This window comes from Apteryx rowi, unplaced genomic scaffold (genome assembly GCF_003343035.1).
Source record: "Apteryx rowi isolate R43461 unplaced genomic scaffold, aptRow1 scaffold_991, whole genome shotgun sequence".
NCBI classification, from domain to species: Eukaryota; Metazoa; Chordata; class Aves; order Apterygiformes; family Apterygidae; genus Apteryx; species Apteryx rowi.
In genome coordinates this window covers 188,446-215,286 of record NW_020451306.1, presented here as the reverse complement: position 1 = coordinate 215,286, position 26,841 = coordinate 188,446, and the positions used below count along the sequence as shown (strand labels likewise).

Below are 26,841 nucleotides of genomic sequence, written 5' to 3'. Positions count from 1 at the left end.
ACCATCGTCTCCATCTTCTTGATGGCAACCTCAGGTTCCATATTGACAACAATCTCCCCTGTGGGGCGAGAGCGAAGGCCTCTGTTGGCCRTTGCCAGATAGCCATTGAGCAGTTTAACTGGACAGAGGACAGAGAAAGACAGAGAAAAAGAGAGGAGGGATAGTGCAGAGYAGAAACTGAGAGCTCAAGCGAAATCCTACAGGGTTCAGGCAGGAGAGATGTGTGACCGCCTTGTTTAGATAAGGACCAAAGCAGGGAAATGAGCACATTGGTTAGGATTCAAACAGTGGCCACCTCACTGCCAGSAACACTGCTGGTCTTGCTGCTGTCCTCGTGACATTTAATCTCCCCTTGCTATAAATGTCCACAGGGGAGGCATCTCCATCTGAGCAAGCCATCCCATGTTCTCCTTAGAATCACTGGCTATCAAAGTAATTTAGTCTAGTATAGAGCACAAGTCCTGTCCCCTAGGCATAAAAGGTGCTTGCAATGACACAACAAGTCCAGCCCTCCAGACTACATTAAGTGTATGGACTCTGTCTCCTCCATGGGAGCCTGGGCTGTCTGTCCTGAAAGTGTTTTATCATCAGTGGAAATCTGAATACAGTCATCAGAGTTTAGAGCAAGGCYCTGCTGATCACCTGCAGGCACCTGCTTTAGGATGAGATGTTCCTAATTCAGACTTCAGTGCTATGTACCAACTGGATGACCAGCTTGAATGGAGACTCTAATGCCATACACAGCAGCTAGACTGGATTGTAGAACCGTAGAAACACAGATATGTTGGAGGTGAACCAGCCTTTCTTGTCTTACAGGTATCAGGAAGAGCAAGCAGTTATCACAGTGAGACCCATGGATCAAAAAAAAATCAAAAGGCAATGATAGCCTCATACCCCATGGTTTCTCAGCCCCTTGAGGTGAACCCTGAATCACAGTTCACTTAACCAACAAGCAGACAGTGTCCCATAGTCCTTACAGCCCACTACCCATATCCCTCTTTTCCACCTCCCCCAGTTGTGTGCAGTTTCCCGCTGATGACCACACCAGCCTGTCCCCCTGGGCCCAAGCCTGGTACCTGTCATATTCCAGTGTTGGGCTTTCTTATCTGGCGGGCGATAGATGAACTTTCGGAGGGAGCTGACGGCATGGGACCCCACCAGGGTGTAACGCCCAAAAGCCCGGCAGTCCACCACCCGAATGTTGAGGGGTGGGTGGAGCAGTTCGTTCTCCGGGAGGTCCTAGAAGCAAAGGTTTGCTGGTTATCAAGGGCTGGATGTAGGCTGCAGGACATCTATTTTGGTGGTTCAAAAGGCCAGTAGGGACTAAAACAGGGATCATGTTGGAGGAAGAGGTCTTGTGTAACTCTAGTAGAGTTGAGCCTGGGAGCCATCAGGGAAAGGCGATCACCAGCTAGGCTGGAGCTCACTTCCTTCATTATTGTGGGGAAACTGAAGCAAGGGGCCAACAGCCACAATTTGGGCTCCAGGAAAGTCTGGATTTTGGCCAAGGGCTCAGAGGACAGAGGGAATACTCACCACTTCAAACCACTTGACCAAAGTGCTGAAGTTGGGGTTTTTCTTGTAGTTCTGGATGAGGGCTGACTGGACCCCCTTTCCAGCACACTCAATGTCCACGCGGGGCCGGTCCACCTGAGCCAGGTTCACTCTCTTCAGGTCCCTGAGTCCCCAGAACAAGATCTAGGGCAGGAGGAGGAAAGGTGTGAATGTGAGAAGAACTGCCCTCGGCAGGTGCCAGACCTCTTTACTGGAGCCAAAGGAGTTGGTTCTTCTCATTCCCTGGGAGCAAGGACCCCTCGCTGCACTCATAATGACCCAGGGAGCAATGGAGCTCTGAAGCTTCTTTTCCTTCTCCTTGCCGCCCAGGGGTGCAACATGGTCTCTTGCTGACACCCCATGCAATCCACCCCATGACTGATCTGCAACAGCCTCAGATCTCCTTTCTGATGCCCTCAGCACTCCTCTCCTAGCCCTTTTCTGCCCTGAGACTCCCTAGAGCAGGACCAAACCAGTTTAGCCCATCCTCAGTGTCTTTTAATTCAGCACTGGCATCATTTTGACAGATGATTTAAGTATCACTAGCGAAATGACTGCATCCTTGCCTCTCCTTTCTTGGTATAATAGACTAGCACCATGATATAAAGTCCCCCTAAACTGAGATTTTTTTCCACCTCCTGCTCCCCTATGGCCATATTCACACTGCACATCAGAGAAGTAGTATTTATTTGATCAGATGCAAATGTCTACAAGATAGGGAGACAGGATCCCTTTAGAGTCGTTGAGGATCTGGTCGGCAGCATCTCAGCGTGGCAAAGATACCTACAACAGCCTGGTGAGTCGCACCAAACATCGCTGTCTTTATTGCCCAGATCACCACTGTCTACCAAGTCAGCCTAGGGTGGGGAGCCCTGATGGATGTGTCATCCTGGCAGACACCTACAGATAAGCAAGAGGCATCCTATCTTTGATGTCTGAGATTGATAGTATGAAGCTCATTTGACCTAAATTGATAATTTTTCCCCCACTGATACTAAGGGAAAATCAGGGTGATTACTTCAGGTGCAGATGTACACCCCTAGTGTGCACTCCACTGAATCTCAGCCCAAGTGCCCTCTACTGCAGGCCCGAAGCTTGCTATGGTGCCCACAGTTAAGAGAACAGGTAGTGATCCAGTCTCCTGCTTTTTTTAGGGCTGCTGCAGCCTAGCTCCCTGTGCAGCCAGTACAGACAGGTCCTTGCAATGCAAACATCTGGCTGTAGGTGTCTAACTTGTTGTCAGAACCTCAAAGATCCCTCCTGGCCTTCAAATACCACTGACAGAGTCTTCTGCCTTACATCATCCTTGCACAACAGATGTAGCCCTCATAATGTGATATGTTTGAGTCCATGACAACACAGTACCCGGCTGCTGAGCATTAAAGTCTGGTGCCCCAAGATGAACCCCTCTTCTGCCAATGCAATTACCTCTACTCTGTATTTACTCAGCACCGGACGAATCCCCAATGGCACTGGCAGGATGGGACCCCGGTCGATGTCAGTGGGTCCATCGATAGGGGGCAGGTCTGACTTACCCCCAGGTCCAATCTGGAAGAGATGCATCATGGATTAGGATCTGCTCAAATCCAGGCATCTCCTGGTCTGCCTAGTCAATGGAAAGAGATGGGCACCTACAGAGGGAGTTTAGTCCCACCCTGAACTCCTTGTCAAAGACACATGGGATATATGATCTTCCTCTATGGACCATAAGATCTACAAGAACAAGAGAGTTTTGTTATATGGGAAAGGAGGCAGGAAAGAGGGAGGGCTTAGCTCTGCTACCCCTAGAGACTACACAGCAAAAATTTTGCCATGTTCTTGGGATGCTGGTGTGAACTCACACCCCTTTTATCTGGGACTTTCCCATTGGCATCTCTGAGAGAACCAAGACTCCCATTGGCCTCTTTCGTATCCCAGTGATGTTGCAGAGAGTTTGTGCTGGCGCAATGCTTTAGTAGGGTTCCCTGTCCAGAAAGAAACTGGAACTCACTGCACACCACCTTGACCAGCATAACTCTTCCGGAGCTGCCCTCACACTGAGCTGTTAGTAGCTGTGGTAAACCCTCCTAGCTTTTCTAGGGTGTATGAACTAACCACTCTTTGCAGCACCTAAGAAATATAAGCATGGATTAAACGCAGCTCTCACTCACACCCCCTCCCCATCTATTCCCTCCCTTGGTCTGGGATGGCTCTGTCCGGCTGGTACCTGGAGTAGCTCAAAGGCAGCCAGCAGGTCGCCTGCCGTGGAGTTGCCCCGGTAGATTTGGTAGTACTCCAGCTGCGGAGGGAACCGCGGAGGGCAGTACTGTTCATCTGACATCTTCACCACGGGTTTGGCAAAGGTGCGGCCCATGAAGTCAGCTTTGCCCTGGAAAGACAAAGAGAGCACTTGGGCTTGTTGCATGGGGCTTCTTGTCTGACTTGAGAGACCAACAAAAGGTCTCTACAGTTAGCCTCACAGCACTCCCCAGCATGGTCAGAACAGGGCCAGCCTGCTGGACATGTGTGACCAAAGCTCAGTGCCACCTTTCACTGGTGGCTTTCCATCTGCCAGGCCCTTCCTAATGCACCAACATCTTTAAGTAAGGTGAAGGAGGTGGTCTAGGTCTGGGGCAGCAAGGAGGCCAGGACAGAGCACGGTTCTAGAGGGAGAGACTAGAGTAATATCTTCTTGCCTCCAGCCTCACATGAACTCTTGCTTTGCTGTCCAAACATAAGATACCAATAAGCTGAGTCCAAGAGATTAATGAGCAGCAGAGGCTCCTAGTTTCTTCTGTGCTCTGGGAAACATGGAGGAAACATCTTCCACAGGTCATGAGAAATGCTGTTTCTCACATCTTCTGTGCCATCTGCCTTGCCATGAGTGATCTCAGCGCCTGAATCAGAAACGCTTTCCTCTGCTGAGATTCATCTTACCACTGTGTCCTGGTCATAGATCTCAATGACAATTATGGGAGGGTCATCTCGCATCTCATGAGCTTCTCCGTATAGCTCCAAGTTGTCAAAGACCAGCAGCTGGTCCCAGGTTGGACAAAGGGTTTCATTGAGAACCTGGAAGAATGGGAACAGGATTTACCACTCCAGCTAGGATTACCAGCCAGGGCCTAAGAGTCTGAACAAGGGGAGCAGACAGGACATTGATCTCAGTTTTCCTGCACAGGGACATTTGCAGTACTGGGAGGAGGGGGGAGGTTACTTTGAAAATATGAGGGGATTTATCTTGTGTCACATTACATGTCCACAACATAAAGGCTCCACTACTTCATGGTAGTCACCCCAGGATTCCTTTACAGGTAGTGGAGAGAAAGCAATCTCTTTATGGTGCAATTTTTCTCTTCCTAAAGTGTATGGCTAAAATAGATTAAATGTTATTTGCCATTTAAGGGTCCTTTTCTCTCCATTGCTTATTAAGAGAACTTAGGCAGCTCTGATGCACATGTGTACACTGTGGCAGTCTGCAGTCAACTGGGTATCAATGCCGTCGCCAAGCAGAGCTTTGATTTGCAGATATTTACTGCATCATAGTGTGAAGGCACCTGGTGATAAACAGAGTGTAGAGTTGATGGCTCATGGGGCAAGAGATGGGACAGATCCACAATAGGATCTGAAACCTGATCCAAATGAAGGGGAGTTAAAGGTCTAATTTGCTTTGCAGATCTTGACCGAAGATGCTTGCATCTTCCAGAGTTCATCCCTGGGTCTGATGTTCTGATTTTCTCTGCTAAGAATCTGCTTCCTTCCTTCTGTAAAATCAGGGCAAAATAGTACCCTGCAAAGGGGCAGCCATGGGTATGAGTTCTGGTGAATGACCACAGCCCTGGCCTGTCTGAGCCATGTCACAGGCTGCAATTCACCAGCACAGGCTGGTGCTTGGTCTGTGGGCCAGTGAGCCATAGCGTATCTCCCTGGACTCTTCCAGGAAAAAACAGTGGGMAGGCACACACAAATCATTCCCAGCTTCTATGAAGCTTGCTAAAGCTTGGCAGTCTTCAGCACAGGAAGGGAAGGCACAGAAACACCTCCTGCTTCCAGCATGGTCCAGTTTCTCCTCACCAAATAGATGAAATCTCAGCCACACAGACATAGGGTGGCCGTGTGCTTGTGCATGGGGACATGGGGTGAAAGGGCTGTTGGACTTGCCTGCAGCTGGGGAAGGGGTTTCCAACAGGGATCCTATGAGCACAAGACCTCTTCAAAGAGTCAAATCCCAGTGCTATGGCCACTTTCCCACCCCAGGACCATGATTCACCAGTAGTCAGGAGACCCAGCCCCATGGCAGGGGAGCAAGATGGACAGCTGATGGGACAAGTATCACATTCAATCCCAGAGACTGTCCATTCTCCAGGTCAGGAAACAGTGTTTACCTCGGTGCATTGGCTCTGGGTGATGAAGAAGACTCGAGCAAAGGGATCTGAAAGACCACTACTGTCGGCAGCAAACAAACTCCTAGCCTGGTACATGTGCGCTCGCAGCTGGAACACCTGCTTCTCTGTGACAAAAAGAAGGGAAGTGAGACAACTTGGTATGCATCCCTGGAGCTCAGCCATGGAGAGTAAGGTTTCAGAAGCTCACTTTTGCTCAGGGTCAGCGTGTATGAAGGAAATTGGCTCAAAGCGTGGACCCTGAATGGATATGGACTTCCTCAGAGTCCTGCTCATGATGTGCAGAATGACAGCAGCGAATGGGGTAAGGAGAAGGGTGCACATTTCCCCCACCCTGGTTCCCCATGGGATCAATGTGAGACCTCAGATTGGGACACTTGGAAGTATTTCCCCCTTAGTTCCTGGAAGCCCCTTGGCCCGAGTGGTGTTGAACCAGGGTCCCTCCTGCCTTCTCCACATCCTGCCCTCTTACTGGTGTAAAGGAGGCTGATAGGTGGAAAGGACGGCAGGTTTTGGCCTCTGGCTGTCTTCTTCTCCTCAAAGCCACAGGGCAGGCCACTCAGGAAGTCTTTGCGCTGCTTGTTGAGGCCCAGCCACAAGTAAATCTCCATCTTGGCTTGAACTGTCCAGCCTGCAGGTCCAAAGCCCCTCTTCCCAGGTAGCTGGGCACAAGGGACAAGAGAGTTTACAGGGAGATAGGGGAGGCCTTACAGATTGGACAGATAACCTTTTGCAGCACCCACCTCCTTCTGGTGCCTCAGCTTGTGCCACTGCTCCTTAAACCCAGGGATCCACCCCTCATCATTCTGGATCATGTCCGCTACTCTATCTCATGCATCATATTCTTCACAGAATGTTGACTTCCTCTTTTTAAGCCAGTATCTCCTTTCCTAGCAGACTGGATAAGACACCTCTCTCCTTCCAGACATTTGTCACCTACCAGACTCTAAGACCAATGATTCACACTTTCTAGCAACAAACTTCCACAACTACAGGTAGAGTACAGGTCTGTTTTTCCTAATATTCAATCACCAGCAAAATCTGGTACCCAACTTTCCCATTTCCATCCCCCATCCTCCCATTCTGTCTCTGCTCCACCTCCCTCCTCTTAGTTGCAGCTCCCCCAGAGAAGATGGGCAGGCACCTTGAGGAAGACAGTCTTCACTTTGGAGCAGTCCTTGCCCATCTCCTCATCCACAATAGAGTAGAGGATGTCCTTGGAAGGGATGCGGGCGTAGGCGATGCGTTTGTTGTTGCTCATCATCCAGATGAAGATGTCGGGAATGGTGTGCTGGGGCTGTGAACACCAATGAAGAGGCCTGTCAGCATCTCCGCCCTTTCTAACCACTGAGGCATGGCTGTCCATCCTGGTACACTGTCTGCACAAGCCAAAATGCCCAGTCCCAACCCATGCCCAAGTGAGGCCAGGGTTAGCCCTGGACAGGGCATCCCTGGAGCAGTTTTGATGGGACCTGRCTTGTAGGGGAGGGAGTTTCTCAGCCTGGTCCAGGGCTCAAGGCAGGGCCCTGGCCTGGAGTAAATCACCCGTATATTTTTGGCCAGCTGGCAGCTTTGCATAGTCAGTCCATAAACTGTCCCATGCCTTCCAGGTTTGCCCATACACTACTGGATTAGAATGGGTCAGCATTAATATAAGTTAAAGAGCCCTTCCCAGACAGTAACAGACTGAGTCCTCTTGCAGTTGAGCTAAAGGGTGGGTTTTGCCTGCCTTGAGCCATAGCAAGGCTGTGCAATCCCCCAGGGGATAAACCATCAGAAGGTGGCAAAYGTCTACACAGTGTTAAAGTAAGCAGCATGCAGCCATCTCTGATCTTTGCCAGGTAGAGAATTGTTAAAGTAGCTCTTTGGAGAGCTTTGGGATAAAGCCTGCAGGATTTGTGAAGAGGCCTCCATCCATCCTGGATGCTGTGTCCATCCCAGGAGCTGTGCCCATGAGCTGACCCAGCTAACAGGTGCTCTCCATGTGGAGAGCGACTCACCTCATCAGCCAAAAACCGGAGTTTCTGCAGGAAGTTTTGCACCAACTTCAGCTTGTCTTTCATGGTGTTCTTCTTCACCTGTGACCGCAGAGTCGTGGCTTGCTGCCCCATGTTCTCCTGTGATTAAAAGGGAGCCCAGGACACATTGTGAATGAGAGCAGAACAGAGCATAGAGAAGGGAAAAGCAGCAGACAGGTCTCTCTGTGTTTGGGAAGGGATGGTGAGGAGACAAATGCCTTAGTCCTGCCATGTGCATCCAGGTAATGGTACTTCTGACACCCATTTGTTAACCTCATCAGGACATAGGAAGGGCCCTTGACACAGCGCAGAGATTTCTGTCCCAGCAGGATGTGCCACAGGACAGAGAGGTGTCAGTTGTGCTTATGGCATTTTGGGGTGGCTTCAAGCCTTGTGTTGAGGATAGTCTCTCCCCTTTCTCTGACTCCACTGTAAATCATCATCTGGCAGTTCGGAATAGGGAACACAGAGGCTTTCACATGTTAAGTTCATCACTCTGTTGTATGCAGCTGGCTAATGAAGCTGTTGTTCCTTGGTTGTGCCACYTGATCTTTGTGCATCTTCTTTTCAAGGAGTTGGGTTACCAGCTCCAAATGTCTAGGGCATATCTACCCCTGGAGCAGCTGTGCTCTGCAGGGTCCCCTAAATTCCTGCTTCCCGGTCTCCTGAACTCCTTGACAATAGTGTAGCTCCTTGTCTGCACTCCTGGATTTCTTTCCAATGCAAAGCAGAGTGTGATGGAGGGGAGGTAGTGGTGTGGACCCAGGTGTCACCTGGGACCTGTGCAAGACCAGAAGTGCTCTTGAGTTCCCCTCTTTAGAAATAAACCTCAAACCATCAATCCACAGAGACTGGAAATCAGTACCCCTAAGGACCAAATTTCCCCATTGCATTGACGGGGTCCAACCCCATTCCTGAAACTTCCTCCCTTTCCTCTCCAGCTGAACCACACTTACTAGCTCCCTCATGCAGGACTTGAGCCTTTCTCGATCCAGCCTCGTGCGGGAAGAGTGGTGCTGGTCCTTGTCAGCCAAGGTCACGAAGCGCCTGATGGAAAAGATCATCAGCATGAATCCCGYGAAAGCCTGCTGGCTCTCTGCAAGCAGCCTTGGCAGGCTGGATCTTTGCTAGCAGTAGGGCACTTTGCTGGAGGGAAGTGCCCTTGTTCCTTCGGTGTGCTCTGCAAACATGGCCAAGTCACCTATTTACACCCAGAGCTGAAAGTCATGCATAAGGAGTGGGTACCGCTCAGATACCAGTCTGTGGAGGCCACAAGACTGAGTCCTTGTGGCTTTCATCACTGGATGAGGGTCTTTGGAAAGCAGATGTGAGTACCACCTTGCCCATGCTCCAAACCAGAAGGCAGCCAGTGTGGTGTTGTGCTAAGGCAAGAAAATGCTTGCTCATTATTTCATGGCATAAGGCAAGGTAAGCTTATGTTCTCAATCCCATGACCTCGCCCATAGCCCAGCTGAGAGCACAGGTCTTCGGTGTGCAGCCTCTGCTAGCTTTTACTCACAAGCACCCACTGCTCAGTTCCTCCAGGACCCCTCGGAGCCGGCGCTCCGGGTGCGGCTTCTCTGTCTTGATCATTTCCTGCACATCGTTGAGGCCTTCCTCCTGGAATGGCAATGAGAGGAAGCGGTGAAGGGGGCAGTGGGGCAGAGCCCCGCAGCAGGGTGAGGTTTAGCACCAGAGCTGCCCCATGGAGAGCAGTCCTGTCACTGCCAATAGGAAACATCTACTTCTTCCCCAGGCTTTCCTGCCATAGAGCTCAAATCTGACACGTTTGCCTGGGAGAAACTGGCTCCAGTTGATGCAAATTTCACCACCTCCCCTGAGAGACTAGTTAGGCAAGGTTCACCTCATCTCTGCTGGATCTGCCAAGCTTTCTCTTTGCAGATCTCTTGCTAGGAAGCTTATCGTGACCCTCTCCACTTGGAGCCATCACAAAGGCTCCTCAGAAATTAGTTAAGACTACAGAGGAGGCTCTGCCACAAAAGTGGTTCACTCCAGGAGTCCAGAGAGGCAAAGCCTCCCCACCTTCCTTCTCCCTTCTGTGGGGACCTCTGGATCTGACCCACACCAAAATTCATTAAACTCCTGGGGTTTGGCCATTCAATTTGTGGAGTGTTTAGTATTGGGAAGCTTCCTCCTTTCTGGCATGAGTTTGCTAAAGGCTCTCTGCAATGGCTTGTCCCTGTTTTGTGACAAGCTGCAGAGGCATGCAGGGAGCCTGGATGTGCCTTACGGCCTGTCCCATCCCGCAAGCCAGCTCCATCCCTAGCACATACTGACCAGCTTGTCTGCAATCTTGTCCATGATGTTGGCATTGTACAGCCTCCGGCGCTGGTCTTGCCACCAGCTCTTGATGTAGATGCAGGGCTTCTTCTCAAAGTATGGCAGGTGGAAGTAGTTCCTGCAACAGGAGGCAGAAGGATGCTCTGTGCTAGGATCGCTCCCAGACAGGAAAGGCCACTGTCCCCCACCTCTCCTGGCATGTTAGAGAGTGCTGTGATGGGGAAACGGATATATGTGAGCACAGGCCAGGAAGAAAGGGGGCTGGAAGTAGCTTATATGAAGTGCACGCTCAAGGACAGGGACACCATCTCTCCTAGCACCCTTCCGCATCTGGAGTACTGTGTCCAGTGCTGGGCTCCCCAATACAAGAGCTACTGGAGYGAGTCCAGCGGAGGGCTACTAACATGATTAAGGGACTGGAGCATCTTTCATATGAGGAAGGGCTGAGAGAGCTGGGCCTGTTCAGCCTGCAAAAGAGAAGACTGAGGGGGCATCTTAACAACATGTCTAAGTATGTGAAGGGAGGGTGTAGAGAGGATGGGTCCAGACTCTTCTCAATGGTGCCCAGCAATAGGATGAAAGGCAATGGGCACAAACTGAAACACAGGAAGTTCCATCTGAACATAAGGAAAAACTTCTTTACTGTGAGGGTGACTGAACAGGTTGCCCAGGGAGGTTGTGGAGCCTCCTTCCCTGGAGATATTCAAAACCCGCCTGGGCATGGTCTTGGGCAACTTGCTCTAGGTGACCCTGCTTGAGCAGGGGACTTGGACTAGATGACCTCCAGAGGTCTCTTCCAACCTCCATTATTCTGTGATTCCTAGCACCAGACCTGTCCCTGCACAAGCCCGCAACTGGGCCAGTCATGGCTGGGGTAAACTCTCCCCTCCCATCTAAGGCCCATCCAAAATGCCCCCAGGGATGCCTTGCCTGGGTTAACCCTTGCCTCTGCCCAGATTGGGTTGGGGCTGTGTGCATTGGCCAGGTGCTCCAGTGTGACAGCACACGYGGGCAGAAACCATGAGTGAGCCCAAGTGAAACCAAAGCACTAACACCCTATGCTGAATGYTGGGGAGCATTTCCTATAGACCCCCTGGCATTTGCAGCACTGTCAGATTTCCATTCACCTGTGGGACRGAGGTGGCATGGAGAGATAATAGTCATGGTATAGCTAAGGGGAGGAAGAGGCTGGACTGCCAGGCATGCCCTGGAGAACAGGTTCATGCTTCTGGTCTGCCCAAAGCAGTCTGAGCGTCTTCTGTGAGCTAGGATTCACCCCAGATAAAGCCACTGMAGATCCTGTTGCACTTGGGATCACCCTTAGGTAAAAAACAGCTACAACTCATCTTGCGAAGCCATCTGGGTTATTTCTAGCCAGAAGATGTCAGCAGAGCCCCACAGTCGAGTGTGAGACTCCCTGCRCTCTGATAATGGAGTATGAAAAGCAGAGCCCAGGGGAATACGCTCTGTAAAACATTTGTGCTTTTCATCTCCCTTCTGCRTTCACCTTTGTGATGGGTTGGTTAACAAGTGCAGGAACCCCAGGTAGACAGTTTTATCTAGAATGCAGATAGTCTTGATTCAATTTAATTTGCTTCATTTCCCAGTTGAATTAAGTCATTCTGTTAATTTTGATTAGGAACATCTATCTGATGGTATAATAGTTAAAATAATCCACTTTAAGTGCATCTCATTAGGTTAAATCTGTTTAGCTTTCCTGAGTACAAGTCTTTTGTATTCATATCTTGGCCGTGGATGAAGCCCAGCCCAGACATGTCAAGACACGTGCCCTGATCTTGCTCGATTCTGGGCTTTCTGAAAAGCCTTCTGAAGCTCCAGATGCTTGGGGTAGAAAGCATCAGTTAGATTCACATTTGTAGCTATCATCTGGATCATCTGTAATTTAGGGTAATTTCGGGTAATTTCTACCTGCACATCACAAAGAATTGTCTCAATTCTACCGGTGGAGAAACTGAGGCAGACAGAACAGAAGTGATTTGTTCAATGAAAACCAGCAGTTTTGGCAGTCCCAGGAAGAGGAGCCAGTTTCCCATATCCTGGTTCTCCGACACACGAGAATGAGGCATGCCAATAGTTAGAGGGAATGGGGATATACAGACTGACCAAAAGAGAGATGCTACAAATAAAGAAACTGAAAGGATTTTAAGACTTTTACCCTAAACTCCTGCCTAACCCACTGTCAYGAACTTCCTCCAGCAGTTTCTGCATCCTCCCCTCTGTTTGTGTTTGTGACCTTGTCTAGCTTTTAAGATCCCAAGGGAAGCAAAATGCACCTTGTCCCAGCAAAAATTACCTTCTTTACTGAAATCTATGCCTTATTTCTAGGTAGACTTTGCCAGTCTCCAAATGGTCTCCATGATGTTTTTACGTGTCAGGCAGCTAGAAAAAAATCAAAGATGCAAAGCCCAGACCTCTCCTTTCCTCTTTCCTCCCTGACATGCAGAAGTGGGTTTGTGCATTCACATATTTGCTGTGTCATCAAAGGGTCCTAGGGAGTGATCTTTTTTTTAAGGTTGGTTTTCTAGATGTATGAAACTTGTACGTACAGAAGTGCATTTGCTTTTTTAATGCCAACCAATGATTTTTGAATCTGTGGTTAACTTTCCCCTAATTTTCTATAGGGGTAGAGTGYTAAGGGTGTGGATAGCTACAAGTGCTGTGCACATAACTGGCTAGGTGGATGAGAGAGGCCCTCTGTGGGGTAGGCTGAGAGGTGAATTCAACCTTTATTAGACATCAGAGAATCTACAACAGTGCATAGGACTGTAGGAAATGGGGGTGGGTGTTCAGCTGTCAGACTGTAATACCTAAGACGGGGTCTCTACAAGCAGTTATCTAAGCTCCCATCACAGGGCAGAGATCTAGTGCCCACTGCTGCTCCTAGGTCTGGTCGGCTGAATGACTCTCCAGGCTCCAGGGACTGCAATGACTTMATCTCTGCTGACTCTGGTGGGAGCTCAGATGCCTGGCAAACATGGAAACACCTTCGGACAACGAATTAAGAGTTGTATCTCTACCCAGGAGCTTTTGGGTCTGCTTCTCAGAGAAGGGCCTGTTTCTAAACCCTAATTTGTTTCCCATCATCCTACAGTTGTTTCAGAAACCAGATGCTAATTCCCTCTCCTGCAAGACAAGGGAGCACACCCCCCACCTGTATCCCAACTGCTGGCAGGAGAGAGACCTCTCCTACCTCATTACAATGCTGCAATGTCCCTGCCCTCACTTTCCCCTTGCAATGCTCGGCAATGTGGCCCTTTGGTGGCCAGGTGGGCACACTTACCTGTCTGTGACCAGGGGTTTCATGGGTTGAGACGAGGAAATGGAGATCAGCTCTCCATCCTCATCACCATCTTCCTCACTTGAGTTCTGGAGCAGCTCAGACTCCTCCTCGTCCCCATCCCCTCCCTCTTTCTTCTTCCRCAAGGTAGGTTTGGTCATGCCATCGATTTGGTTCCCATAGTTACCTCAGGAAAAAAGTCACAGGACTGTAACTCACATCATTGGGGTTAAATGGACTCAGTCACCTGGCTTTAATTCAGGTTGGGGAGCAACCTTCTCTGCAGGAACCATGGGGGATAGTGAAGTTCAACCTTCTGAAACCCTGACCAGGAATTGCAAACTAATGACAGAAATCTGTCCCCTACTCATGCCCCCTTCCAAGCCATTAGAAATATACATCCTTCCTTTGGTGGTTAACCTCAGGAGGCACAAAGCCAGGTTCTCTCAGCTGAGAGATGGAGCAGATCCACCGCTGAGAGGAGATCACACAGCAAAGGGTTGATCCGGAGACACACGTGGCTTGTGCCAATAAAGTAGTCACCACTTTCTTCCTAAACTGAGAGCCCTGGACGCTCTGTCAAGTGTTAGCATGCAAAGGGAGGGGAGAAACCCTGCTATTGGCCTTGGATCCTGCATTCTCTGTCAGGCATGTTTCAAAACCAACATCCCCAGAAAACAACCAACCTATTGTGACCTCAAAGTTGATGGGTTTGTCACCAATCTTCCTGTCAATCATGGTAGCTTCCAGGAAGGCTCCAAAGAGGAAGAATTCCTCCATTTTCCCAGTACAGTTCTGCAGGAGGAAACCCAGGGAATTAGGATGGAAGGTTAAGGTCAGCCAGACGAACCTTTAGGAGGACAAGCCACTGAGCAGGGAGGCCCAGAAGGCCACATTTGGCACCCTGAGCACCCACACAGGCTCTATGAAGGGGAGATGCCACTGTCTGGGTTTTCAGGGAGACTGAGGGTTTTCTCTCCCTCAGCTTGAGCCATCTAAGAGGTAGGTGTCTGTCTGAACTGGTGTCTAGGCTCACCGCATGTTTGTTTGTTTTTTTTGAATGACTATAAAATCTGAAAAATCCTTGCAAGATTTGCTGTCGTGCTGGAGGATCCAGCACATTTAGCACAGCACTAAATGGAATCCTCAGTCTGTGAGACCAGGTGTAATTACCAAGAGGACTGAGCAAACTAATAGCAACACCCAAGACTTGTCACTGGCAACCGAAGGGTCGGGGAAGACTCACGTCGGCAACTGATGTGGCCTGCTCAACTTGCACTTCAGTGGAGCTGTTGATCTCTGGGTTGCTGGTGTCCAAGATCTCCACAGCAAGGCTCATCAAAAGCCTGGCCCGGAAGGAGACACCTTCACCCAGACCCTCGTTCAGATCCTGGTGCTCATCCATCAGGGTGTAGTTCCGAGTCGAGCCATACATGTTCACCCATGCGGGGCCAAAAGTAGGCAGGAAGCCTGCAGCAGACCAGACACACATGTAGTGAAGGGGATGTGCAAGAAGGAGGGCACGTCTTTGTCTCAGGGTTCAGGTTGGCTCATGGAATGGCATCACTTTCCTGGTGCTGGCATGGTAGCACAGGCTTGATCATACGTGTGTGTTTGCATGCATATGGAAAACACATGCTTGCAACCAYATATGGAGATGTTTTTTGTGGTGATGGCAGTGCAGGGGATTGTGCAGCGCACCAGGCCAAAGACAGAGATAAGCATCCCATTGGGCAAGCCACCCAATGTGAGACGCAAGAGAGAGGAGAAACCTTCATTAGTCACMTTTCTAGGGCTCCCTCTAGTTTTATATTGGTCCTGCCCACATGTGTGCTGATGTGTTTGTGTGCGTGTGTATGTGAACATGGGAGCCTGTCAGATATTCATCTATTCACAGCCATGAATTTTTAGAAAGGGCCAGTTGTTCTTGGGTATCTTTTCTTTCAAGTATCTCACTGGAGGCATGTCATGGGGCAAGGTTTTCAGGGAACGGGTGCCCAGTGATCTCAGAAAACCACTGCAGTGAAGGGGTCTCTCCCACTGGGAAGCAAGGAGCAGCTATCTCAAGGGGTGGGGAAGGATCAGGGACTATTTTGCTAACTCTCTGTCAAAGGGATGTCTCTCTGCCATGAAAAAGGTGTCTCAGTCAGCCCCCCACATTAGCTTTACCTTTGTCTCCTTCATTAGAGATCTYCCGCAAATCAATGAAATGGGTCCCAATGGCCACATCATTGACTTTGTCAGAGTCCCGRATCTGGATCTTTATCCTCTTGCACAATGGGGGGAACATTTCTGTGAAGACTATTTGCTCATTCCAGAGAGGCTCGTAGCTGCTCTTCTGCACGGACGTCTTCCCCTGCCAAGTGGGAGGAGAAAGCAGATGTTTCACAAGGGTCTGAGCTCACAAGCCACCCACCTTCTTTCAGACTTGAGCTCCTCCCTTGCTAATGACTGTCGAAATGTGTTCTGCTTGTGACTCTCCTCTCTCAAATAACAAGCTCCTTTCCTTGACTGGAGACTGCTCCAAACCCCTCATAGTATGGACAAGAGAAGGGAATGTGGTACATGGCAAACAAGGCAGCTTTGTCATGCAGTTCAGCATCTGCATGCCAGGACAGCTGAGACCATCTTCAGCCACATGGTCCCAAGCCTGCCTAACAGCCGGTCCTGCTCATGTTATCATGTCACAGTGGTATAGCAAGCAGCTCACTCACCTTCTGCCCTGCAAAGAACACCTGCACATAGGGGTCCACCAAATCCTTGTTCTCCCCAATGAGAGCCTTCTTCACATTGGCCATGATGCTAGTGTTCATACGGGGCAGTCCTTCAGCTCGATAGATCTTGATGTAGAAACGAGCCCATTGCCGTTCTGGAGGAACTCCATCTGGAAGGAGGAGGTTCCTGCAACATCAACAAATAGGGCTGGAGAGAGCTGCTGGRCCATGCAGGTTTGTCAGGAGAGGCCTGCAGAAGGGGGAGAAGCTGCCCCACTTTTGGAGCGCATGTCRTGAGGAGGTGGAAAGATAACCATTTCTACAGCCATATATTTTATCACAGTCCTGTTTCTGTCCACCCTCCTGATTCAGGATGGGGAGCAGTGGATTCATAAGGGAAATCTTATAGCAACCCATTGAGGTGCCCCAGAGACAACCTGCATCCTTCCAAAGGGATATAATCATTATCTGTAGTGGAACCTAGGGGAAGACTAATCTCAGCCTAGTTTAGACATCTAAAGCAGGCCAGATGAATGGGATGTTAGAAGGGCCTTTTTTTTTTTTTTTTTAAACCAAGCTATAAGTGGAGCTGGGGTGGTTATGTTTGGGGGAGATTTGAGCTCCATCTTGGCTTCTCTTGGCAGGTTTTGTTTCTTATCTCTTCCCTGAGAACTATGGAGGATGCTGTGAACAAAAGTTCTAGAGGAATTGCTGGAGTTGTCCGTGATAAAGTGGGATAATATCATCATGGAACAATAGTTCAAAATAGTACAGATGCTGCCTCAAGCACTTTGGCCTCCAGCAAGTCAAGAAGGTTGCACTAGCATTTTGCTACTAGTGTGAGCTTAGTTTCTAACTACTTGGACAGAAGCTGAGAGATGCACTTGAAAGTCTGTGATTGCACTTGGAGATATTCAATTAGCTTGAAACATTCAGGGCTGGGATTAAGTTTTAAACTCTCTTGACTTTTCATGCATGGCCTTTTAGATGCTCTGGGGAGTCGAAGAGCTCTGCCCACTCATGCCACCTGGGAAACACTTACACAAACTTCTCCCCTCTGTCCTGGCAGTGGGTAATGAGACCCCCATCCATCATATCCCGTTTTCCCTTCACTCTCCTGTGGTTCCCATCCAAGGGCCAACAGGAGCATTAGTTAAGCAGTGCGGACATCATCTTGGTTCACATCAGGCTGGTGCCRGTATAGAGAAGTGAACAACCAGCAGCAGATGATCTGAACTGATATAAATGACTGATCTGTATTGATGTGACCAGGATTTGCACCAGTAATCCATCAATTATTCTCTCTGAGAAGCAACCTGTTTGGCACTTCTGATTTCACTGCACAAGGTAAGTATGGGTATTAGAGGGGCTGTCAGCCTAATCTGGAAGGGATGCTGTCCTCATTGAATAATTCAAAATAAAGAGACATGAAAAGCTCATAGCTCATTCCCAAGGAAGGTTATATGAAACTGGCTCTATAAAACCTTACCCCTCAATATCATCCTCATCCGTCTCATTGGCTTTGTGTGGTGTCTTGATGTTGTCCCCTTTCCCTACCACAGCAATGTCACACTTCAGGTAGCCTTTCAATCCAGCACTGAGGTCCTCAGGGTCAGAAAGGATGGCCCATTTGTGGTAGAACTGGTGCTCTGAAAGCCATAGAACAAGACAGCCATTTATCAGAATTACAGGAATTACTGTGAGGGCTGGAAACTTCTGTCCACTTGAGTGGGGAAGCCTGCATGTATGCATAAGAGACATCTTCAGGTGTGAGGAATTCCAGACAGAATCCCCTGAAAAATTCATTGGAAAAAATCTGCCTCATGTTGAAGACAGAGAAGCAATGGGACAAACTGTCTGTAGAGGGGTGGAGTTTCCATCACTGGACATTTTTAAGGCCTAGTGTGCCTCYTGGATGTGTGAGAAAGATTTGATCCTTCTGTGGAGTGGGCCAGACTAGATGCTCTCTTAAGATCCCTTCCAGCATCATTTGCTGAGCATCCCTGAAATGGAAACTCTGGAGGCTTCATTTGCACCCTAGGTCTCAGGACTCTTCATAAGGGCACAGTGCTGCAAAAGGCCTGATGCATAAGCAAAGATAAAATCCCAGTGATTTTGGAGGTATCTTTTCTAAAGCGAAGTTTCAGGTGTTCCTTATTCTGGCGTGCTGCAAGCGCTGGGCCCTCCAAGGAGCAATGCTGTTCTGTACAAAACAGGCATTTCTTAGTCTCTTGGATATGTGTTTGCTTCATCAGCCTCCCAGACAGGTCCAGTATGATTCACTGATTAAGTGACTGAGCTTTTCAGGCAGAAGTGCACTGGAGAGGCTGTCAGGGAGGAGGGCTGATCCTTCCCGGGAGCAAGGGTACTGACTGAACGACCTCTCCAGAGACCCTTCTGTACCTCTTTTATACCATTCTCGGAACTAATCCCAACCACACCAGCTCTTGCTGCGCAYGCCAAGCACAGGATGCCAAAAGCTTTCACATTTCTTTTATGGTTCTATAAAACAGGCTTCCCTGAAACAGATGTGCTATAAACAAAGCCCACGATAGCACAACGGATTTTATTAGCACTCGTTGGGTCCATCTGTGCTAAGTCGAGGCAGGCTTTATCATCAGTGAACAACACGACATTCTCACAGCAACTCTAATTAACCTCTTTCTTTGCACACTGGGCATCTTCCTGTCTTGGTTTAAATGCCAGCCACAGAGGGCAAGATCCAGCCCACGACTTTCAGCTAGCTGAAAGGTCAATATCTTGCCTAAGAAAGACATCCAAGCTTCTTCAGGGGTCAACAGAGAAAGACTGGCAAATGGTATTCTGGAGGTGCTGATGGCTCTTTTCTGGCTGCAGAAGGAGCCTAGATGATGTGCTTATGTCGAGGATACTAAAATTAGGTTAACTAAGTGTCACCCAAGGAAACTAGTGACTGCCTGGCTACCTTGCAAAGACACTTACTTGATGGTGTGGGTAGGCATATATGACCAGTTGCAAATTGTGGTTACATACCAGGCTGGGTGTAAACAGTTCCAACATCCATCTTGAAGGAGCCTACCAAAGTCCCACTGCGCAAGAGATTTTTTGAGTGGATCACCTGGAAATTGAGGGAGAAAAACAAGTCAGAGGTTTTTTGTTTTTTTATTTTTTTCTGTGCCCAGCCTTACTGGGAGGGGTAGGGCTGTTTCTAGAAGCGCTCAGTGTCAAACATTAAAGGATTTGATGCATTTTGCTTGGTTTGTGCAGGAGATAATATCACATTATGAGGCACAGTGGGGTTGGCAGCTCTTGTTTAGCAGTCTTGCAAGCAAGTGTATACTTGGATTCAATAGAAAAAAAATGTAAAAAAAAAAATCATATTTGAAACAAGATGCAGTTTCACTGCAAACACTGGGATATTTTCCTGAAGGAAGTGTCTCAAAGATGCTTGAAATCTATGCTTTAATTCCCTTCCTGGGAGAAATTACACAGCCAGACTGTGCATGGAATAGATGTGGATACTCCTAACTAGCCTGCTTTGGTCTGTGAATCTATGAATCTTATTCCTAGTCTTCCTTTGCGGCTCTGGGGAGAGCTGGAGTGTCTGCTTTGCTCTCATTATTTGCAGTTCTGAATTTCCTCAATGGCTATAGCCAGTCTCATGCTTCAGGGAATCCACTGGCAGGCTCAGGAAGGTCTTGCTTCTCCCCAAGCCTAAATACATCCTTAGACAGGTTTAGTTTTGCCTAGCTCTGAAATACCAGAGATCAGCCACAGAAGAAGATAGGGAATGTGAGTGGAGCTGTGTGGCTGCAGCAATAAGGACAGTGACGGAGAGAGGGATCAGGGGGTCTGCAAAGGAGATGAGGTTTGTAGGACGTGAAGTCTGAGAGAGGGGGACTGAGCACCTCAGCTCCTGTCAGGGGTCTCACATCAAGGGTCTTAAATCCATCCCAAAACATAAGCAAAATGTGTTGGTTTCCACCAAAGCCCAGTGAAAAGGACAACACAACCGTGCTCACTTACAGACAGCTTGATGATCTTATCAAACATGACATCTGGGGGAACGTGGAAATCGAAGACGAAGTACTGAAAGAGAAAGGGCATGTGTGAAAGCAGGAAAGGAGGCATGGGCTCCTTTTGGATTGAAAGATAATGTTATGGTTCACACCCCACCAACAGAGACGTGTCTGCAGCTCACGTCACAGCTGGAGAGAGAGCCATGTCAGCTCAACAACTGACAGCATCAGTAGTCTGAGAAACCAGAAGAAAGCATTAACTTCTTGGAAAAACTGAGAAAGTGGGCACAGGCTCATTTAATTTGACACTGATCAAGGGAGTGTATTTTTTTTTTTTWAAAACCATTTTGTAAAGTACTGGAGGGCAAAGGCTTCATCTCTCCATCTGCATGGTTTGAGATTTCATCTTACTCTAGAAAAAGGTGACAGAAGAAAAAAAAACAAATGACAACAAATTACATTTATTTGAGTAACAGCGATGTAGGCCCTGAGGAGCAGTGAGCCTGGAGCAGCACCCCAGAAAAGACCCAGCTCACCTCGTTGTAGTAAGGGCAATTAGTTGATTCCTTCATGGACGTGTATTTCTTTTCATCTCCAACCTCCACGCAGACCACGGGGTCCATGTTGAGCCCAACCAGCTGCCGTGCCTCGATGATTGTTATGCTGACCTGGAGAGAGAGATTCATGGACCTCCACCTTGGCTGCCCTAACCCATGTCTCCACCTGGCTCTCCTCTCCAAGGAGCTTTCAGCACTGGGGTGACAGCTGAGCGGTGTCTCCTCATCACACAAAAGGGACAGGGCTGGTCTTACAAGCCTGAGTGAGCTGCGGCATGGCATGGGAGGCGGGAGCATCAGGGCATCCCTACCCATTCAGATAGGTCTTCTGCTCTGAGAGCACATAAGGCGCAAAGTTGAACTGGTTTAGCTAAACTGCAGGAGCTGAGGCTCTGCTGCTGATGTCCTAACTGGCTTAACTTGCTTCTGCTAAAAAAATACAAAGGGTAAACTGCTCATAGAGGGAGGCTGATAAAAGGCAGCTGAGCCCTCTAAGGAAGAGGACAAGACCACCTGGCATTTGTCGCTGCACAAACTGACTTACTGCAGAGGASCTGAGCTGCAAACGCAACTTCCTATCCCTCACCCAAAGCTGCACCGGCTTAATGAACCCAGCTCAATTTTGTTCCTCATCTAAAGTGCAGCAAACAGTGAACACCTCTAGATTCCTTCTGAGGAGGCAAATCTCTCTCCTCCAAGACCTCGTCTCTATCCCTGCCCCTACCTATACCGACTCCTCTAAATCACTTTGTGGGCAGCATCCTTCATTAACAGTTCACTCTGACCCATCCTTCCATCCCCACTGCTGCCAGAGACCAARGCATTTTCTTGAGGTTTCCCAGTGATAGGGCCTGCAAGATAAAGTTATTTCCTCAAATTTTTAAGTGTTCCACAAAAGCCAGTTGTTAAAGGAAAGCAGAGATGTGAAGGTCTGCCAAGCAAGCACCCTGTTCATGAACCAGCCACTCTTTGCAAATCCTGTTATACTTCAGAAATTAGCCATTCCCTATGAAGACCAGCCTTGCGATCCTCCTGTTTGCACTGGCCAATTAACTGGACCTTTTGTTCTTTCCATCTCTTGCTTGTAATTTATCTTGCRCCTCCCCCCTCCTCTTTACATTCTGGTTATACTGTTCTTGAACCAGGTACACTCACTCCCTGCTATCCTCGCAACTTGCTTCAGGCTTTTTATGTGTATGATTAAACCTCTTCCACGTACTGCTCTACTGCATCTTCTGATGTCATTTGGTCTCTCGYGGGATTCAAAAGTGGATGCTGCAAATGGTCTACAAAAAATCTCTAATAAAAATCATTATTTGCATTGTTCCCAGATATCCCTAAGAATGTGCTACAATGCTGACACGCAAGGACATAAAACTGAACGGCTGCTGAATCAGCACGACTTGGTGAAAATGAGAGGAGGAGTCAATTTATGAATCACGTTGGCACCAAGTAGTAAAAGAAAAAGGGAGCAACATGTATCATATGAACCCTGAGAAACTCAATGTGTAGTTTATCTAAGTCTAGATTAAAATGACAGGAAGAAAGCACCTTTGAACAAGATAACAGCAGCCGGGCACCAACCTACCAGAGGAAATCCAGTGAGTACTGCCAGCCAGGCCGCATCAATCTTGCRCACTAAAACATGTACTGAAAGCCCTTGGAAATTAAGAGAACTGTGTTGGAGATAGCCTGCTTCAACCACAGATTAATCTGGGCTTTCTGGGCTTGTCACAACAGACAGCAAACCCAGTTAATGACTTAATAAATAGCTTATCGCTCTGCCATGTAAATACCAGCTTTTTGAAAGTCATCCTCCCACAGGAACTGTCCCTGAAACAGTCGTGCAAATGTGAACCAGCCTTCAGACTTAATAAAGGAATTGCGAGTTGCTTTTGTGAGTGCAGCGCATTGAAACCTATGGTGGACTCGCCCCCAACAACGCCGCGCCAAGGTCCGTAACCTTCTGCATGGGGAGGAGGCGCAGCCTCGTGGGACTCCAACAAGCCCAGGTCTGCTCAASTGACTGCTGGTCCTTCCTCCTAGTCCCAGAGCTGTCCCATAGGCAAATAGTGACAAATGCTTCAACTAGGAGATTCAGCTCCTCAGGTAACTACTCTGCTGATAGTTGTGGTCCAAGAAAGTGTGAAAGAAAAGCTCTCAACCTGCCTCTTCCTCCCCATAAATGCTCCCTGTGAAGCAGTCCCTCTCTAGGCTCTGAACCCTCTTAGCTGAGGTTGGGAGCACAGCGTTGTGTCCTACCTGGTAATCCATYGGCCTCCCAGCACTTGGCTCCATTTTGATGTCAGGCTTGGACCTTCAAAAGGGCAGAAGAAACCCTGAGTCAAACAACAGATGAACTTGCTGCAAACTGTGACAGAGCATTTTCCAGGGTTACTCCTTTCAGTGAATCTGAGGAATATAAACTCCAGGGGCTGTGAAACGTCACTGAAAATTAGTGTTCTTTGTTCAGGTGTTTCTGAAAATTGTTCCACGGGGCAAAGTGATTTCCAACATATCCCACCTCAGGGGACATGTGGCTCTGGGGTGCAGACATGTCTGTGAGTTTGCCATCACCTGGCTTGCACAAGCTTGCATCTGGCCCTCACCTCTTATTGGAGACATTGGTGGTTACAGCTGTGACGGAAGCCAAGGAGATTGTGTCCGGGTCCAGTCCACCTCCTAGTCTCATGGCTTTTCGGTCCAGGTCTTCTGCTTCCAAAACAGCAGGTTCRTCTGCATAAAGGCACACAGACAAAAGAATGTCTCTTACTGTTTCCACTCTGTGAATAATTAAAGACTCGGAGAAAGGTAACCAATACRTCCTATCAACCTCACTTGATAATACAAAGAACAATGGTCACCAGGTCGGGTCACAGACAACCTGGTTTAAAATAGATTAAAAAAAGAGGTTTGCATAGTGTGACACATTATTCCACCTGTGCAGGGTGCCAGCACACAGTTTTATGAAGGCCATAAGCTTTGGAAAACTGAAATCTGACAAATGAACAATGCAGACTTCAAGAGGTAACAGAGCATTTGAACACATGCTGCAGCTCCAGAATGGCGGTTGCAAAGCCCAACAACTGTCCAGCTTCACGGTAGAGGRGTCTGCAAGAACAGGAGAAAGGGGTCATTTTCCAAGAAGGAAGCTTGCTGCAGGGGAGGGTTAAGACCCCAGGTCCCATGGGGCACAGAGAAACATGGCTGAGTTGGCCACCAGTCTGTGCTCRTATTGAGAGAAGGTGCTGAGCTACTGCATTTCCTTGTGTTCTAGCCACGGGCATGTAATGTTCACCCCTCCTGCCTTTGCATCTTGTCAACTAATCACCACACCTTGAAGCAATCTGCAAAATAGTGATAGTTTCTTTCTTTGATGCAATGCTGAGGATGGAGAAAGGTGGGGAGCTGCTTTTGGGTCACTGGTTTGTTTTGTTGGCACAGGGGAGGATAGTACCAACGCCACTCATACAGCACAGACATCACTTTTGGGAAACAGGTTTCCTGTCTCTTGGTTAATCCAAGACAAGCTCTTAGCTTGCTCCAGGAGAGCAGAAATCAGGTTTCTCACCATAGTCTGACCTGGTTTTGTGAGATAATACAGAAATAACCCTGRACTTCAGCTGAAGTGAGGGGGATCTAGGCTGGATGTCAGGAAATGCTTTCCGTTCAGGTAGAGAGAGGCGCTGCTGCAAGTTGTGTGTGGAAAAAGTGTCCTCATCTTCAGTGGAATTTTTTAAGAAGGACCTAAGCAGATTCAATCTCACCATGTGTGGGTGGGCAAACAGACTAGCACCCTCCCAGTTCTGCTTTCAGTGATTCAATGGATCTGTTTGACATGAGCARAACTGGCAATCTGCCTGGGATGGCAGAAGGAAAGCAGATGACCACTCAAGAGGGATGCTGGGAGGACTATCCCCTGATCTTTTGGAGGGGGAAGATGAAAGAAGGAGACACACAGCTGTGAGGCAATGAGCACATCATACAATATAACAGCTGTTGCAACCATTCCCCAAACACTGGTAAATCTACATCTATGAATGTATTCCGCTATCTGAAAGTGCAACCTGTTCACGCCTTTGCATCCTAGCTGCTTTCCTCATTGCCTTATGTGAAGTCTTACACACAAGATGAATGTCCTGGCACTGGGGAGAGCAGGGAGACTACCAAGGTTTCAGTATTATACCYCTACATACTGGTGTCTCTACCTGCACTGGTGTCTCAGGCCAAATTCCTCCTTTCCTGTCTTAAAAGATGGCTGAAAAACAACAAAGATTTGCCCAGGAAGAATATCTAAAGCRACATGTTGTCTTCCTCCACAAAAAGGCATTCCCCAATTTCTTTGTCACTGAAACATAATAATTTGATCCGAATGGAAACAACAAATTTCCGATCACTAACCTTCTTCTGCATTCCCAGAAAGGTGTCCCATTTCAGCACTGTTGCAGGTATTAAGCCCTTGGAACAGACAGCATTGCAGCAACGGAGCCCTACCTCTTGCTGTGCTGCTGCCATGCTATTCATGCAGGTCTCCATGCACCACAGAGAAACGATGAAAGGACTAAATCATACTTTTTGCTGTTACATTTGCAAGTAATCCTTAAAATAAGCCAGAAGCTGCTCACCTGACTTCCAGATTTCACCATGATCTCACAAGGTGGATGATATCTGGCAAAGCCTTCAGTGGGAGACTCTCTCCATCTATCCCTGCTTCCCAGTTCCCCCATGGAGATCCTCTCTCCAGCTCTCATCCTGTGCATCAAATGCTCCCTGTCTAATCCTTGAGTTACTGACGGTGTTGATGTGAGCCACTTATKGCGTTTCATCCCCATGGACCAGGGGCTTTCCTGGAAAAGCAGTACTGGATCAGGGAACAACCTCCTCCCAGCACCTACCTTGCTTCCGATGATCATCCTTTGACGGACGCGTCTTGCCAAGCTTCATGGCTGAAAAAACTCCTTTCCCAGCTCTGGAAGAAGATGTGGAAAAGAACTCATTGAATCCTCTATTTATAGTGCTGTTGTCTGGGATGCAGGGGTGAGAACAGGAGGTTTCACAGAATCACAGAACGGTTGAGGTTAGAAGGGACCTCTGGAGATCACCTAGTCCATCCCCCCTCCTCAAGCAGGGTCACCTAGAGCACGTTGCACAGGATTGTGTCCAGACAGCTTTCAAATATCTCCAAGGATGGAGACTCCACAACCTCTCTGGGCAACCTGTTCCAGTGYTCAGTCACCYTCACAGKAAAGAAGTKTTWSCKTRTGTTCAGGTGGAACTTCCTGTGTTTCAGTTTGTGCCCATTGCCTCTCGTCCTATYGGTGGGCATCACTGAGAAGAGTCTGGCCCCATGCTCTCTACACYCTCCCTTCAGATACTYATACACRTTGRTAAGATGCCCCCCTCAGTCTTCTCTTCTKCAGGYTGAAGAGGCCCAGCTCTCTCAGCCTTTCCTCATAGGAGAGATGCTCCAGTCCCTCAGTTGTCTTAGTAGCCCTCTGCTACACTCGCTCCAGGAGATTCACATCTTTCTTGTATTGGGGAGCCCAGCACTGGACACAGTCCTCCAGATGTGGCCTCCCCAGGGCTGAGCAGAGGGGGAGGATCGCCTCCCTCCACCTGCTGGCAATGCTCTGCCTAATGCAACCCAGGATACCACTGGCCACCTTGCCCACAAGGGCACATTGCTGGCTCATGGTCAACTTGGTGTCCACCAGGACCCCCAGCTCCTTCTCCGCAGAGCTGCTTGCCAGCAGGTCATCCCCCAGCCTGTACCAGTGCATGGGTTATTCCTCCCTAGGTGCAGGACTCTGCACTTCCCTTCACTGAACTTCACGAGGTTCCCCTCTGCTTTTCCAGCTCAAAACAAGACTGGAAATATCAGCTGAAAGCAGGGACTACTGCAAACAAGGGCTAACATGCCTTAAGGCAAAGCCAATATCTCAGCTAAATGCACTGCCTTTGAGTCTTGGGTCCCTTTTTTTTTTTTTCTCCCCTCGGGGAATACCCCAAAGCTGTGTTA

General features: G+C 48.7%; 1 protein-coding gene across 1 annotated transcript in view; it reads right to left on the bottom strand.

The window, feature by feature from the left end:
* Positions 1–5: 5 nt before the first annotated feature.
* The window catches only part of OTOF (otoferlin), a gene marked incomplete at its 3' end in the record, with an annotated part of 98,449 nt that continues 71,613 nt past the window's right edge, over positions 6–26,841 (bottom strand). The window contains exons 6-30 of the mRNA XM_026055363.1: positions 25,718–25,791; positions 23,432–23,558; positions 23,085–23,139; positions 20,802–20,933; positions 20,273–20,335; positions 19,280–19,364; positions 17,757–17,916; positions 16,268–16,454; positions 15,723–15,909; positions 14,800–15,023; positions 14,240–14,348; positions 13,557–13,740; positions 10,253–10,373; positions 9,474–9,574; positions 8,911–9,001; positions 7,937–8,053; positions 7,081–7,233; positions 6,409–6,598; positions 5,919–6,043; positions 4,471–4,605; positions 3,761–3,922; positions 2,983–3,102; positions 1,537–1,698; positions 1,077–1,239; positions 6–118 (exon numbers count right to left, since the gene is read on the bottom strand). Of these exons, the coding sequence (XP_025911148.1) occupies positions 6–118; positions 1,077–1,239; positions 1,537–1,698; positions 2,983–3,102; positions 3,761–3,922; positions 4,471–4,605; positions 5,919–6,043; positions 6,409–6,598; positions 7,081–7,233; positions 7,937–8,053; positions 8,911–9,001; positions 9,474–9,574; positions 10,253–10,373; positions 13,557–13,740; positions 14,240–14,348; positions 14,800–15,023; positions 15,723–15,909; positions 16,268–16,454; positions 17,757–17,916; positions 19,280–19,364; positions 20,273–20,335; positions 20,802–20,933; positions 23,085–23,139; positions 23,432–23,558; positions 25,718–25,791 (3,340 nt within the window). The remainder of the gene's footprint in view (positions 119–1,076; positions 1,240–1,536; positions 1,699–2,982; positions 3,103–3,760; positions 3,923–4,470; positions 4,606–5,918; positions 6,044–6,408; positions 6,599–7,080; positions 7,234–7,936; positions 8,054–8,910; positions 9,002–9,473; positions 9,575–10,252; positions 10,374–13,556; positions 13,741–14,239; positions 14,349–14,799; positions 15,024–15,722; positions 15,910–16,267; positions 16,455–17,756; positions 17,917–19,279; positions 19,365–20,272; positions 20,336–20,801; positions 20,934–23,084; positions 23,140–23,431; positions 23,559–25,717; positions 25,792–26,841) is intronic.